The 15,496-nt window shown below is 40.0% G+C and overlaps 2 protein-coding genes across 5 annotated transcripts in view; one reads left to right on the forward strand and one right to left on the reverse strand.

The window, feature by feature from the left end:
- Positions 1 to 8,912: 8,912 nt before the first annotated feature.
- bloc1s2 (biogenesis of lysosomal organelles complex-1, subunit 2) lies at positions 8,913 to 11,139 on the reverse strand. Of its 2 annotated transcripts, none has more exons than XM_072439156.1 (5): positions 10,938 to 11,139; positions 10,597 to 10,713; positions 10,075 to 10,194; positions 9,884 to 9,988; positions 8,913 to 9,538 (listed from the first exon to the last, which is right to left on the reverse strand). In XM_072439156.1, exons 1-5 carry the CDS (start codon positions 11,092 to 11,094, stop codon positions 9,507 to 9,509), a joined length of 531 nt encoding a protein of 176 aa, XP_072295257.1. In that variant the 5' UTR covers positions 11,095 to 11,139; the 3' UTR covers positions 8,913 to 9,506. The 2 variants fall into 2 exon arrangements, with proteins under 2 accessions (XP_072295257.1, XP_072295256.1); XM_072439155.1 differs by having other exon boundaries at positions 10,929 to 11,139.
- Positions 11,140 to 12,011: 872 nt separating this feature from the next.
- The window catches only part of usp24 (ubiquitin specific peptidase 24), a 37,891-nt gene continuing 34,406 nt past the window's right edge, over positions 12,012 to 15,496 (forward strand). For 2 of the 3 annotated variants that reach the window (XM_072439134.1, XM_072439135.1), the window contains exon 1: positions 12,012 to 12,451. In XM_072439134.1, coding sequence (XP_072295235.1) covers positions 12,134 to 12,451 — 318 coding nt within the window. In that variant the 5' untranslated portion in view covers positions 12,012 to 12,133. The remainder of the gene's footprint in view (positions 12,452 to 15,496) is intronic. The other variant, XM_072439136.1, reaches the window with a different exon arrangement.

Here is a 15,496-nt window from a genome sequence, read left to right on the forward strand (position 1 = left end):
TTGGCTTTCACTTTAACTTGGACTCAAATCAAATACTGTCAAACTCTGTCGGATCTGGATTTGAATTTTCTCATTTCTTTCAGCTCACAAGGTCAAAAATTGTTTCCATTTATTATTATCTGATAATACTTTAGGAAGCTAGCAAGAGTATTTGATATTTGATCGTTTTGGCCTCATTTTAAACCTCCTCCACTCAAGAGTGACCGGTCAATCTGTCCCACGCTGCAGGTACATTTATGATTACACTCATGGTGCAGCGCAATATGTCAAATATGATTACAAGGAAAGTGCAAGACTTTCAACTGTGAGAACTTGACATCCAGCACTTGCCAGAAAACAGGCACAATTTATGACTTTATAAATCGGATTTAGGTGCCATGTTGATTTTCTGTATGTTTTATTAGTTGCTGAAAAACGTGGTTACACTATATTCCTCATTGCCAAACCCTAAAATAATACAGTAACTCCTTTGTAGGTTATTTAATCAACACAAATAACACATCTGCAAGATAAATGCAGCTAGCACAGTTTAAAAATAAAATGTATGTATTTCTCTCGTTTGGAGCATAATCATATTAACCCTGTTTTTGCTGTGATTTTAGCTTGACAAACAGATATATAACATATATATGTGTATAGAAGTTATGCACTGACTACTACTTTTTGTGTGAGGAGCTTTTGAATCGCTCAAATGAACTTTACAGCGGGGGGAGATAAAGGACACTTCAACTCACCTCAACAACGACTCTGAAACATCTTATTTAAGGAGAGAAAGGTGAGTGTGTGTGATCCCAAAATAATAAAGTGGTAATAAGTGATAAATGTGATCGTAGCTGCAATGTTCCTGTTGTTTTTCTGGTTCTGTTTACTTGATTTTCTTCTTTTAGATGTCAGGCACAAACTGCATAATTGTAAACTTTTGTAATTGTTTATTAGACTGTAGGATCTTTTGAGCTCTTACAGGAGAAAATGTAATTACTCACTACTGACTCTCATGCATTTTGACCACAGTGCATATTCTCACTGAATTCACAAAGCCCAATGCTTAACTTATATATTTCTTAACTGCAGACATAACATTAAAAGCTGACTTGAGTTATTCTTATATTTTTGACCCTAATGTTATGCTGAAATGTCCTTGTACAGTCTGTTCCCGGCCTGATCTTAAACACGCTCATGTTGTGCATAAGTGAAAAGAAATAATGGCATGTCTAATTCAATATTCTGTCAAATTACTCACATGTACGAGTAACTCAAAGCAGAATATGTTCAATTTCATAACCTCATTTTTTGTTTTAGTGAAGAAAAATATGAAGAAAAAGTGTATAATATGCAGTTCTTTGTGCGTCACCGGCGTCTTCATCTGCCAAAGTAAATGATTTTGTTTGTTTTTCACTCATTATTCATTGTTGTATGTTGCACCTTAAGCCTGAAGCAAGTTCCTAGAGAATTTTGTTCACTGACCAGGGCAATAAACCTTTCTCTGATGAATCGTACATTTTTAAAATTGCAGGTCGACTTACGAAAGTGCACAAATGCAATTCAAAGTGCTTCACAGGAAAAAATACACTAAAATCACAAAGACATGACAGACATAAACGAGAAGAGCGCAAAGAAATATAATTTCAGTCATATTCACAGCTAAAGAAAAATGTCAGAGTAGAGGCCTGTCTCACATCTTCAGGAAGACTTCTTCTTCTTAGTCCTGACTCTGGCACCAGCAGGAGGCCGGTCCGTGTTTAGTCCTGACTCTGGCACCAGCAGGAGGCCGGTCCATTCCATGTTTAGTCCTGACTCTGGCACCAGCAGGAGGCCGGTCCATGTTTAGTCCTGACTCTGGCACCAGCAGGAGGCCGGTCCATTCCATGTTTAGTCCTGACTCTGGCACCAGCAGGAGGCCGGTCCATGTTTAGTCCTGACTCTGGCACCAGCAGGAGGCCGGTCCATTCCATGTTTAGTCCTGACTCTGGCACCAGCAGGAGGCCGGTCCATGTTTAGTCCTGACTCTGGCACCAGCAGGAGGCCGGTCCATTCCATGTTTAGTCCTGACTCTGGCACCAGCAGGAGGCCGGTCCATGTTTAGTCCTGACTCTGGCACCAGCAGGAGGCCGGTCCATGTTTAGTCCTGACTCTGGCACCAGCAGGAGGCCGGTCCATGACTCTGGCACCAGCAGGAGGCCGGTCCATGTTTAGTCCTGACTCTGGCACCAGCAGGAGGCCGGTCCATGTTTAGTCCTGACTCTGGCACCAGCAGGAGGCCGGTCCCTGAGGTCCTCAGAGTCCGAGATGGTTCATATGGCACTAACATGTCCGAGATGTACTTTGGTGCTAGGCCATGGAGAGACTTATACACAAGCAGAGCTGCTTTAAAGTCTCTTCTCTGAGCCACAGGGGGCAGTGCAGAGACCTGAGAACAGGACTAATGTGATGGTACTTCCTGGTTCTAGTCAGTTTGAAGGGTTTGCCAACATGTTATTGCTTTTTAAAAGAATATTTTGATAAAAGCATTTACCTGGAGACAGATGCATTTAATGCCTTGCTGTGTAAGCAAAACATCTTCATAGAGACAAGAAGGTGGTGGCCCCTCTAACAGAAAGTGCACCTGAAGTATCTTGTGAGTCAAGTCAAGGTGAGTCAGTTCACACACAACTGACACATTTTCTGATAGTTTAAATAATAATTTGACAAAGTGAAGTTCTTAACAGGACTTATTATTTGTAAAATCATAACTGTTGCATCAACGGTTGCTAGGTAACAGTTGTGGAATTACTTCTACCCATGTCATATTTGCTGCTCATGTCCAACCAGGAAGCAACATTATAAATGTCTCCAAAATTGTGAAACTCTTAAATATAATAATCTTCACGAGTTAAATGAGCTTTAAACATAAACACAGAGAAAACACATGAACGTCGCAGCTGAAGAAAGCCAAGAAAGAGAGTGATGACTTTCAACAAATTATATAATGGACTATAAAAGTATATTTTTCATGTTATAATTTGTTAATTTTGTAAAACAGCTTCATCCATCCACATTTGTGCATTACAGTAAATTGCAGGGATTTAAAAGTAAATAGTGCCCTATAGGTTGAATGACCTAATATTTCCGTTGTAGGATCAGAAGGATAGTTGAGCTTGTGCATGTCTAATGGGGATAAGACATCCCCAGTCATGGGCCCTTGTAATTTGGGGACACCTACAGGGCCTTAATGGGAGATGAGTCAGACTTGTCCTTTATAGACTTCCGCTCACGCATGAGTCATTTATGAACTAAGTGAAATACAGTAAAAGTAAAGAATAGGACACAGACATAAAGGAACACACACAGACCTTTTCTAGTAAAGTTAGCCAACTTAAATGTCAGATACTGACACCAAAGAATGTTGTATAAAATGCATTGAAACCCAACTATCAATCATTTTACCTTATCTAAAAATGTCTGTGCAAACAAGATGAAATAATTATTTCACTATTTGATTAAAATGTAATTAAAATACTGTCATTTTAAAACATTATTTAAATATTTATATTTTACCATAAGAATCGATCTTCCGCGCTTCACTACTTGGTGTTGACTTTGTCTTTGCTGACTTGATCAGAGGGATTCAAACGTTTTCACAGAGGGTGCATTTTGTTACGGATTTAAAACAGGTGATGAGCCAAACTTTTGTAAAAAAGTATATATATATATATATATATATATATATATATATATATACACACACTATATACACGCTGGATTGCAGCCATGGGCTCATTTGCATCTGTTGTCCTGCATTCACTCTCACAACACTCTGTTTCATGCACCAGAATACATGGACACTGGAGGCAAGGTGTGTCAAGTGTCTTGCCCAAGGACACAAGAGTGCACTAACCTAAGTATGATTTAGTTTGTTCCCTGTGGTAAATATTTATCATATAGTTTTACATCAGTTAAGTTACTGTTTGTGAAAGACAATATAGACAAATAAAGGAATCTCTCTGTCTATCTCATGAATATGCGACATTCTATTTAAAATATTGTTTTAATTATTGCCCAACTGACACAAGTTTAAACAATAATTACACTAAATAAAGATGCAATCAGGTGTTATTATTTGTCAAATCATAACTATTGTGTATTTTTTTCAATAGATTTTGGCCCTTTAGGTGTCACTTGTGGAATTATCAGGAAGTACAATCATAAACATCAGCAACACTGTCAAACTGGGGGAAAATGGGTAACATTTTTAGTGTCATGTTCAGCACCTGTCATATGCATAAAATAACTAGAATGTTCATTAAATAAACAAAAAAGAGCAATAGAAATAAGTAAGCACAAGTAGAAGTAATAGTATGTCTTTAATAATTGTAGGAAGTAGGAAAAATAACATTGATAGTTACAGTATTTTTAGTTGTAAGAGCCACTTCTGAGAGCACTTTCTGTCCCTCCTGAGTACACACAGGACAGTTGTCACTTCGTCCTCCGCTCAGGCCCTGGTGTGTGAGCGGAGACACAACATGAGACCCTCTGCAGCTGCGTCCTGCTGGGACGGTCTGGACTCCTGTCTCACGTCCAAATACCTCTGCCACGTTCCCCATCTGCTCCCGTTTTAGCCATGTAATAATGCAGTGACAGTGACGGCAAATCGGAGACGACTCCCAATAATTTAGCATCCGTCAAGTTCTTTTCATATTTTTTTTCCTCTGGAACCACAAACCTGACTGCGGTTTGGTCTTTGGTCTAAGGTTTCAAAGGGCCCGCAGTGACATGCAGGTCTACGGTGTGGGGCCCTCACACGTGTGCATGGCATATGATGAAGGTGTGAGAAATATGGTGCAGTGAAGGGTCTCGGTGCCAAACTTTGACCTCATGCAGCTTTTACGTGTATGAAGGTATTTGAAGTTTGGACTTAAAGCTTCAGTCCTGACATGTGGCTTGTGTTTGCTCTGAAATACCTCCCAGATCTATTGACTGCTCCGAAAATGGATGTAAACATGAAGCTCTTTGGCGTTCATCCCGAGGCATTAGCAACTTTTCAGGGTAGATTTGAACACAGTATTTGGTGGGCTGTTTATCTCTACATGAAATAAAGTAAACTTGAAAATAATAAGTGAAATACAGTATAAGAAGAGTAGATCTGTGGTTCTAAAACTTAGAAAATATTTAGCCCTCTGATCTAAACCACGTCTATAACGGGACCAAGTCGAAATATAGGGCTAAATCAGCTCTAAATAAGATTATACCATTGCTACAAAAGTTCTAAACAAGGACTAACGCAAATTAGGGGAGAAATAAATTTACGGCAAATTAACACTAACTGAAAAGGAGTCCACATACCTTATTTTTGGCCGGGGTGCGACTTATACTTATATACTTATACTCCAGAGCGATTTATATGTGATATTATTTGCTATTTTAACACTTCATTTCATACTCCAGTGTGACTTATATGTTTTTTTCTTCTCTATTATGCATTTTTTGGCAACTCATACTCGGGAAAATACGGTATTACCAAAAGGAGCACAGGATGTATGTATTTTTCCTCATAGTTTATGCAGCACCAGTAGTTGTAAGAATAGGTAATATTACCTGTAACCGACGCAAGAGTAACAGCGTTACAATAATTTCAATATTGACTTATTGTTCAACAAATGAAAGATGAAACAATACTTATAATTTTGTGTTTCATTCTGCTGTTTACAGACGATGTTGTCCTGATGGCTCCATCAAACCCGGACTGCAGCTGCACTGGGACAGTTTGAGTGTGAAGCTGCTGGGATGAGAATAAGCACCTCCAAATCCGAGGCCATGGTTCTCAACCGGAAATAGGTGGCTTGCCCTCTTCAGGTGGGTGGGGAGTCCCTGCCCTCTTCAGGTGGGTGGGGAGTCCCTGCCCCAAGTGGAGGAGTTCAAGTATCTCGGGGTCTTGTTCACGAGTGAGTGAAGGATGAAGCGTGAGATTGACAGGCGGATCGGTGCAGCGGCTGCAGTGATGCAGATGCTGGATTTACCGGTCAATCTACGTTCTGACCTCACCTATGGTCATGAGCTTTGGGTGATGACCGAAAGGACAAGATTGCGGATACAAGTGGTTGCAATGAGTTTCCTCCGCCGGGTGGCCGTCCGCTGAAAATGACTTGAATTATCGTGCTTTGTCCTCTGTATCAATATATCACACTAAGGCCTAAATTGTAATAGCAACAATGTAATGCAATACCACGATCTGTATTTACAATTTACAATTATTTTGTAAATATGTTTACTTGTTAAATGTTTAATGATAAATACATTCTACATAATTGAGCTTTAGACCACACAAAACACAACAAAGACAAAATCCCTCTAGACTCTGTCCTCAGTTGTTTGTCAGTTGTGCAACTTTGTGGTGTGGCGTCCTGCCCTGTTTTTGTTAAGCTTGTTCATTCTCAAAAGAAAACAACTCCTTTTTGCAGCTGCTGATGATGGACGTTCAACAATCTCAAAAGTCTGTCAGACCAAATCAAGTTTGGGCCGTATCTCACCCCTACATCTGAATTGGAGCAGTTCCTTTGTTTCGTTAGGCCTATTTGGGTCTATTCTGGGTAATATATACTTTAAGTTGATTATAGTCTCAAGTTTGGAACCACAATGTATGTAATTCAATCAGGATTTTCCCATGTAACGGATATATAACCTGCTTCACATGTGACAATTGTTAAGATACAGCTAATGCCCTGCCATTTCAATGTATGCAAAAGAACAAGCTAAAACCACCATCCTGGGAGTGTGTAAGTAAAGTCTATTGTCTTTGAAATGCCCCATGGAGTCTGTGGTCAATTTTCCCAACAAAAAAAGACAATTTACTCGGCGTAAAATAAAATAAAAATGTCTGTACTCTGTGTGAAAAATGCATTGGCCAGCTAAAATGCATTTTGTGGGTTTAAGTAAAACCGTTAAATCAGTATAATAATAATCGGATTGCAAAATTTAGTGCTGCTACAAGTCTACTGTACTTTTGTTCGCCAAGTGTATATCTACTATAACTTCTTTGGGAGATATACTACCGGCATGTATAATTTACATTTACCATGTTGATTTTCCCTTATCATTAGCTTATTCCATGTTAAATTTTGAGTGATTCCTGCATGTTTGAGTAATCCAGGACTATCCTGAGGTTGGAATTTGAGTAATAGAAAATCTATGTTTTCACCTACCCCCTATCCCCGCCCTCAAGGTTTTTTTTTTAAATTTGAGTCATACACAAGAGGTTAAAAAAGTTCAGCAGTCAATCAATAATATGTAAATAAATGAAAATCTTCTACTTATTATGATGAAATACCCCCTCTTCATAGTACATTTCATCATATCAAGTTTCTTCTAAGTTTAGCAACTTTGTAGAAGAAAACATTAGTTAAACAGCTCCTGTGTGTTTATAATGTCGTTACAGTGACGTGAAAGACTGTACTTAATGACTTATAATGAATCGTGCATGTGTGTTGTGAGTTTTCCTTATCAGCAGTTAATATTGTGCTGTTGCTTCACATTTTGGGGTCCTACCACAGAGTATCATCTATCCTCGGTCATTGAATTTGGCACACAGTATTCACCAGATGACCTTCCTAGTGGAGCCCTCTTTATCCAGGCTCGGGACTGTAAACTAGTTAATTTACTGTAAAGCCTACAATTACTATGTCAGTTGACTGTACATATATGCTGTCCAAATTGTTTTCCACGTCCAGAAAATTATGGTCTGGTTTTGTGGTACTTTCTGAGCTGTAAATACCATAGCATATAAGTGACTTTACCTATTACAATATAACCTTCCTCTAAGCTCTCCACTTCCTCCGGGCCATTGCATTTAGCTTTTGCAAAACAACCCCAAATCATTTAATAAAACCCCATTTTTGGAGAGCCTATGGGAGCAGAGTTGAATTTATGCCCCGGGGATGAAAAGCTGGGGATCAGAGTGCTACAGTAAATAATGTTACACTATGAATAATGACCACAGTCTGTTGCCAGAGCTTCGACTGGACTAATGACAAAGACCTGGTTTTGATTAGGCCTTATGCAAACACACGTAGAGATGCATGAAGCACATATACCCAGCACGAGAGGACGTCCTATCAGCTTAGATCATCTGAGGCTACGGGCGAGGAAAGTGATCTGGATTGTGTTATGGGGCAGCTAATGTAGGGGAGGAAAGACAGGAGGCTTCCTCTGTGGACCATGTGTCACACTGTGGAGGCTAATGGCAGGGTTTGACCTGAACACTTTGCCAACCTTTATAAATGTTGGTATTTTCATTTTTTTGGGCTAGTGGCACATTTCTCTGAACTTTGTACGCATTGACTTTGTATTAGTTATGTTATCTTTTTTGAAAGTATATCAAATGAAATCCATTTAGTTTTATAACACACATGTGATTGTGGCCCTCAGAGGCAACCGTTGTTGTGATTTTGGGCCTTACAAAAATAAATTGAATTGAATAAGTCAGAAGTGCACAATCACTTGAGCACTTTAAATCTCTACTCAAGATGCACTTTTTCTCATTTGAAAGGCGGCCTAAATGCATTGAGTTGCTGCCATGTGATTGGCTGATTAGATATTTGCATTAACGAGCAGTTGGACAGGTGTACCTAATAAAGTGCCCGGTGAGTGTAATATATATATATATATTTTTTTTTTTTTTTTTTGTTAATGCCATCCTGCAAATTGTTTTTGTATTTATTTACAACAGGTACTAAAGGTAATGCAATATTAGGTTTAAGAAAGAGTATGACTGCCATCTGCTGGCATTGAGGAGAGAAACAAGGAGCAGAGTGCACTTTCTTTGGGGGTTTATGTGTCTTATGACAGTATTCATCTAGTGCTATGGCTTCTGTCATTTAAAACGTATAAATAATGTGGATGTTTAGTTTAAAACCAGAAATGACAAAGTATGTTTCACATGCGTTTATGGTTTATTTTACAACTTTTATTTTATAAACAAGATCTTAGAAAAGAGTGCTGATCTGTGTGGATCTGAAACATCATTCCTTAATTTGATTACATTAATGTATGTGAACAATGATATATTCAACAGGTTGGAACAACAAAATATTAACTATAGGTGTATTTAATACACGTATCAAATAAATAAATGGCAGTGTCATAACACTTGCCTGATACCTGTGGAGAAGTATTTATATGGCTAGTTTAATACATGCTTTGTTTAGTCTATTAGTGCAACGATAACACCTTTGATTATCTCTTCTTTTAAACAATTTGACCTACATACGCAAACAGAAACATTCCAGTAACTCTAAGGACACACACTTTGGTCTAACCTCACCAAACAGCTGTCAAAAACAGAGCCAGACCAGTTCCTCTCTCGCTCCTCGACCTCAGCCTTTGGTGCTTGCTCCGTGGTGCGTTCAGGTGTCCAAGTGGCTTGGACTGTTTGTTGTTTCAGTCTCAGTTCAAATTCTCCTGCTGCTCCCGTCTCCACTGAAGAGACGAGGAGGCAGGGCCACAGGTGAGGAAAAGTGACAAGGGAACTCGAGTTATCATCGCTTCTCCAGCTTCTTGAACCGAGCCTCTGTGAAAGAATGAAGATAAATATATTAAAATGTATCACATGGAACTCTCACACATGATGAATTCGCTGAATTTGGTCAAACTGATGTAGCGTCACAAAGTGGTGGAGAAAATAAATGCCTAATATAAAATAACGTGCATTACCGGTAATTGTTTATATCATCTGCAAGCCATAAGAATTGAGATAAAACGTGTGATCATGCTTACAATTGTAAATCAAATTGAGTCTGCAGGAAGCTCAAAAATAGTCAAATACTAATGACGTATGTGTGTTTCCACAATATACAATTGTACCCATCCACAATACTCCATGTTGATAAGTGTTGTTTTTTTATAATTCACTTACCCAGTTTCTTTGAGTATGCGTCCAGTTTATACGCAGACTGTTCAAGTGAAGTGACATGCTCCTCGATCTCGTTTATTTGATCCAAGTACGGCTGAAGACTAGCATCTGAACAGAAATTGACCATGTTTGGATTACATTCTCAGACAATAGAGCCCACATTAGGCTTCATAGGATTAAACCATTTGTCTCACATTTGTTATTAAGGTCCTGTAGGTTACGACTTATGTTTATACTGATGTCCTTCATTTCCATGTACTTCAGGCTGGTCAGCTTATTCATATTCTCCAACAGGCGGTAGTCCTCACACGTAGCTACACAACAAGAAACAGATTATTAATTTAAGATAAGATAATCCTTTAATGTCTACACAAGGGGAAATTTAATTGTTACAACGCAGTAGAAACAGGAGGAAAGGACAGATTATAGGAAGTTTCAAAAACACACTCTTAATAGAACTCTTATGAACAAAAACAAAAAACTGTTGTAAACAAAAACTCCTCTCCTATCTTAATAGGGAATGGAGGGGGGGAAATAAAATAAAATAGATGAATAAAAATAAAAAGATAAAGATAAAAATAAGATAATAATAATAATAAAATAAAGTAAAAATAGCTGGCACAAGACTAGGTAATACTATTAGCAGGTAAGTAAACCGAATAAAAACAAAACAAAATTTGATGGCAATACATAGACAATTAAAATAAAAAAAATACCTGTGAGTTCTCCTTGAAGAAATATGGCCATCTTTTCAAACATATCAGTGCATAAGTCGTTTATATCAGGCTGCGCGGGCTCCACAGCCTCCTCTGCTGTCTCTACCCCGCCATCACCTGAACAAAATAACAGAAAATGGAAAAACACATTTATTACCACTGGAAATACACCCTCTGCCACGGTAATTACAAGTTTATGGACAGATCTAAGGGGAAAGAGACAAAGGGTGTAATGACTGAGTCAAATAAAACGACGGGCATGTTTATTAGCTTTTTATTGTGCTAAACCACAGTTAGCATTGTTAGCTACGGAGGTGGAGTGACACACTTACTGCAGTTACCCTTTTTAGGTGCAGATGCTGCGGCCTCAGCTCCTTCCTCCGGGGCTTCTACGAGAGCTCCGGCGGCTCCAGGCGCACTCACAGTCGCAGAATGAGCCGTTGGGGCCCGGGAGATGCTGTCCATAGCCGCTGCCTCGTCCCCGGTTGCCGTGGCCATTTTGCTGTTCCTGTTTTGGACTTTTTTCCCACCGATCACATGATTGTCACGGGCCTGCGAGACCACGTGACGAGCACGGGCCCCCCGCGCGCGCCATATGTGCACGCACTCCACAGCGCATGCGCTCGCACTGCCACGCCCTTGTGTAGTAGTACGATGTCCACAATGTGTCTACTGCATATCAGCGTGTGAACGTGTTTGCACAAGTCTTGATTTGAACAAATAAAACAACTATAGACGTTTTTTCCCCATAAGTGTGCCCCTGTGCAATGTGCTTTAAATCTAAAGTTTCAAAAGACGAAATCTGAATAATATAAAATGTTCTTTATGTCACCTAGTTGAGAATGTTTCAGAGGATTTTTGATATTAGTATAGTTAATTATAGTTAATTATATCACTTATATATCACTTGTCAGATTTGCTTTAAAAATAAAAATATGGAATAATAATTGATAATGATAAACTTGATGAAAAGAGAAACCTAGACCTATTTTGACTCATACACGACTCACTGTAGTATGTGGTACATGCAATAAAAAAAAATAACATTACAGTTATTTGCGGTCACTCACTACGAGCCCTGGTAATCCATATGCAAACTATGGGCACAGCTACAATTTGTTCACACATTTTCTTGTGGTAAATTTCAGAATTATTGACATTAATACACATTTTAAAATAAAAGGGATACTTAAGGGATACTCTAGACAAAAAAGGGTTGCGAATCACTGTTCTAGACATGACGCACGGCCCAAAAACGAAAACAAAAACAAACAAAAATTCCCGTCTATTTCACCTTAACATTTAACAAGATTATGCTGCAAAAGAGCAGTTTATGCGTGTGTCTGGAGTGGGCGCCGCGGCGGCCCCTGTGCGCACACTTCGCACCTGTGTGGCGCTGTTCGGGGGGGAAGTGCGCGCGTGACAGGCCGAGCTCCGAAGCAGCGTTGACTGTCAACATGGCGGCACGCACTGCTACAGGGCTGCGCCGAGCTCCCCGACACTACTAGGGACAAAATACACACGGAGACGCGCCAAAATGGAGACCGAGGAGGAGCAGCACATCACCACGCTCCTCTGCATGGGCTTCCCCGATCCGGACGTGATCAGGAAGGCGCTGCGTTTGGCCAAGAACGACATCAACGAGGCGGTGGCGCTCCTGACCAACGAAAGCCCCGGACTCGGCTACGGGTACGAGCCGATGGAGAGCGGGCCTGCCCCCAACCCCGGCACCTCGACCGGGGACGGGGAGAGCGGCGGCAGGAGCGGCGGGAGCGGCGGCGGCACGGGCGGCGGCGGCGGCGGCACAGGGGGGTTCGACCCGCCGCCGGCTTACCATGATGTCGTGGACAGCGAGGTGAGCGTGACTTTGCGTTAGAGGCGGAACGCAAGCGGGGGAATCGGGGGCTAATTGCGACTCGCTGGTCTCGCCCATTTAACTAGCCGCGCTTTAGCCGCAGCTGGAGCTATGTGCGGCGTGCGGCGGGAACTGTCAGGCGATCCGCGGGGCTAAAGCCACGCGAAACGCACGCACACGCGTCTGCTCGCGGCGATCGGCCTTTGTGGCGCGGTAAAACGTGCAAAATCCGTGCGTTTTTCACCGGGGCGAGCAGTGGAACTTACTAGCTTGGGCTGCTCGCGGTTAGCAGCGGTGTTAGCGAGTGAAACGCGCCAGAGACCCTGTTGACTGTGCACTTTTACCACCTGAAGAGGGATATCTCGACAGGAAAACACTGATTTAGATGTGTTAAGGATGCAAATGATGAGTAAAGGTCTGACTGCCTTTTTTACCAGGGCTGATTGTGATTGCTGCAGACAAAATGTGCACAGATTTCACAGCTCACTTGACATCCTCAGTGCTGCTGGGGGTCATCCTCATTCCCAAAGACTTGTTTACATTCTCCTCAATTCAAAAGATCTATGTGGACTATCAGGTGTAAAATGCAGAAAATTATGAAATTATTCACACGAGAAAGTGAGAAGAGGTTTTATGTTGCATATGTTCCCTAAAACATGTGAACATTTGGCTTAGTTACACATTTCCATCTTTATACTGCAGATCTTATTTCAAGAAGTAGCTTAAGCAAGTCTGTTTTCCCATCAGCAATTTCATTTAATTGAATTTGTATTATTTCAATGACTTTTCGTGCTATTTCTTATGGGTAATTTTAGTAAGACTGGCACTATTTTTAATTTCTCTTTATTAACAGCGTTTATCAAATGACACACGTCTTACTCATGTTCAAGGCTCAACACTTGCACAGTCTTGTTTTTCATTTTCAGTTTCCAAACATGAGAATAACCGTTGTAACAATCGCAGCCAACCGGTGGAGTGAATTCTGTGGTAAATTGTATGTTAAAGGCGACTGCCCCGTGTTGTCCTTCTAAATATAGCCGAGCAACAGTCATGACACACTGAAGATATTGGAGTTTTTGAAGGGTCCTGCGGGTGAACGGGCGCATAGTAACAGACTGGCGCTAGGTTACACTTGGGGTTGGGCAAGGAGAAATAGCTGTTGCATACTGAGCCTCAAAGGACTCAACTTTTACCTAGACGACTTCAAACAGTAAGTAATCGTTGTCTGTAATACAGACTCTAAAACATATGCCCAAAGAACTTTTATAACAAAGACGGCGACGTTATTAAACTAAATAAAAATAAAAAGATATACAACTTATGGCCGTTCACCTTATTTCAACCTTTATTTGGTTGAAAATGTGCTTAGATAATCTCAGTGTTTTATCGTTTGACTAGTTGACCACTAAAATAAAGGTTAATTGCCATTGTATTTCACTTCCATATGTATTTGTCGTCTGTTTATTATCAGAATCTGAATCAGAAAAGGTATATTGCCATTTTTAGTTAACTAAATTCACAGGCTAGGAACTTGCTTTGGTGATTTTGGTGCAACATACAACAATGAACAATAAAAGCAAGATATAGTCTGAGATATAGGCTCCAATACCCGTGTCCAGGGTGAAAAGGGTCGTGATCCGACCTGCTCGTCCCAGAGCCCTGGAGACGTACAGGTCCTGCAGAGATGGAAGTCTGCATTATGTTGCTTGTCAAAACCCCCAAAGGATTGAACGGTAGAACCAGGCAGCTAAGTGCAGTTTGAACACAGTTCAAGTTGAGCGATGTTACGGCAATCCATGTTTTTAATCAACTCTTTTTGCAGTTGCACTTTTTATTATAAATGAAATACTCAATAAACACATTATTGCAATATTATACATTTTTTCAATATAACTCCGACTTCTAAATTTAGTTACTCACTTCTTCCCTCTTTGCTCGTTGTAATATATCCCTGTTGGTGTTAAGGAATATACAATTCTCTGTATAAGTTTCAATACCATTGAGATGATTAAAATGCTCTTTTTAGGTCACGGTTTTAAACATTTTCAACTCAAACTAAGTTTTTCGGGTTTTTAATTGAACGTTATGGTCCTATTCTCATTCTTATAAAGCTTAAGATCATTCTGAAACTGTTGTTTGAATGATTGTCCTGTTTTGATACTAGTTTTAGTATTGATTAATATCTGATTTTCAGTTCTTTTGACAACTCTAATCCTCAATCCTCTTTCTTTTATCTACTACTGTGTCATCCGCTCTTATGCAAAGTAAATATAGTTGGAATGTGACGACAACTTCTCTTTAACACAATATCCTGCGTCATTACTGTCGGCCCCACAACACTGTTTGTTACTGAAATGTAAATGTTAACCAGTTTTGAAAAAATATCTTGCATGTGTCTGAAACAAATGGTGGAAAGTTCTCTGTATTTTAAATTTACAGATGTATGCAATAAACATCAATAATATAAAGTGTTTTTGAGAGTGACCATTCACCAGAACTATATCTTCAAGCTGTTCCAGTCTACTTCTTGGCATTTAAAAACACAAAGGAACACGCATAACAGGTTAATGTTGAATGAGTTGAATTTTAACCTGTTTTAACATGTGGCCTCTGAGTTTAGAGATTTATTTAACATTGAAGAGGCTGTTTAGGTACTACATCGGTTCCATCTCAGGAATGACCTTTGTATTAATAAATAAAACATACGTACAGTTTGTTCGTAACCGCTAACCTAGAGCCAGGTTACGTAACCACGTGGGTTTAGGAAAATGGATCTTAGAAGGATTTCTCAGGTTCCTCAGGATTTACTAATTCAGGATTCAATGGTTCAGGTCTGGGCTGCTCAGCAGTCCTTTCCAGAGCCAGGTTGTTATGAATAAATGTGTGCTGCAGTGTAAAAGGGTAAATGTATGCAGAAGTGAAGGGCATTGAGGCAGGTCACATCTCCAAATGGCTGCTTTCACTCTTGTCCCTGAGCGGACACACTGCATCTCTGCCAAACATGCTCTCCAAAGTCCAACCTTCTGCATTAATGTTGATGTTTAT

The sequence above is a fragment of the Eucyclogobius newberryi genome, unplaced genomic scaffold, assembly GCF_026437365.1.
Source record: "Eucyclogobius newberryi isolate DKJ021-1_F unplaced genomic scaffold, fEucNew1.0.hap1 SCAF_9, whole genome shotgun sequence".
Classification (NCBI taxonomy): domain Eukaryota; kingdom Metazoa; phylum Chordata; class Actinopteri; order Gobiiformes; family Gobiidae; genus Eucyclogobius; species Eucyclogobius newberryi.

Coding starts and splice junctions, on each gene's coding strand:
- bloc1s2 (XM_072439155.1), bottom strand. CDS start 11,094: ATGGCCACGGCAACCGGGGACGAGGCAGCGGCTATGGACAGCATCTCC. Junction 10,195..10,596: donor TCTTCAAGGAGAACTCACAG/GTATTTTTTTTA, acceptor CTTGTTGTGTAG/CTACGTGTGAGGACTACCGC. Junction 9,539..9,883: donor CGCATACTCAAAGAAACTGG/GTAAGTGAATTA, acceptor ATTCTTTCACAG/AGGCTCGGTTCAAGAAGCTG.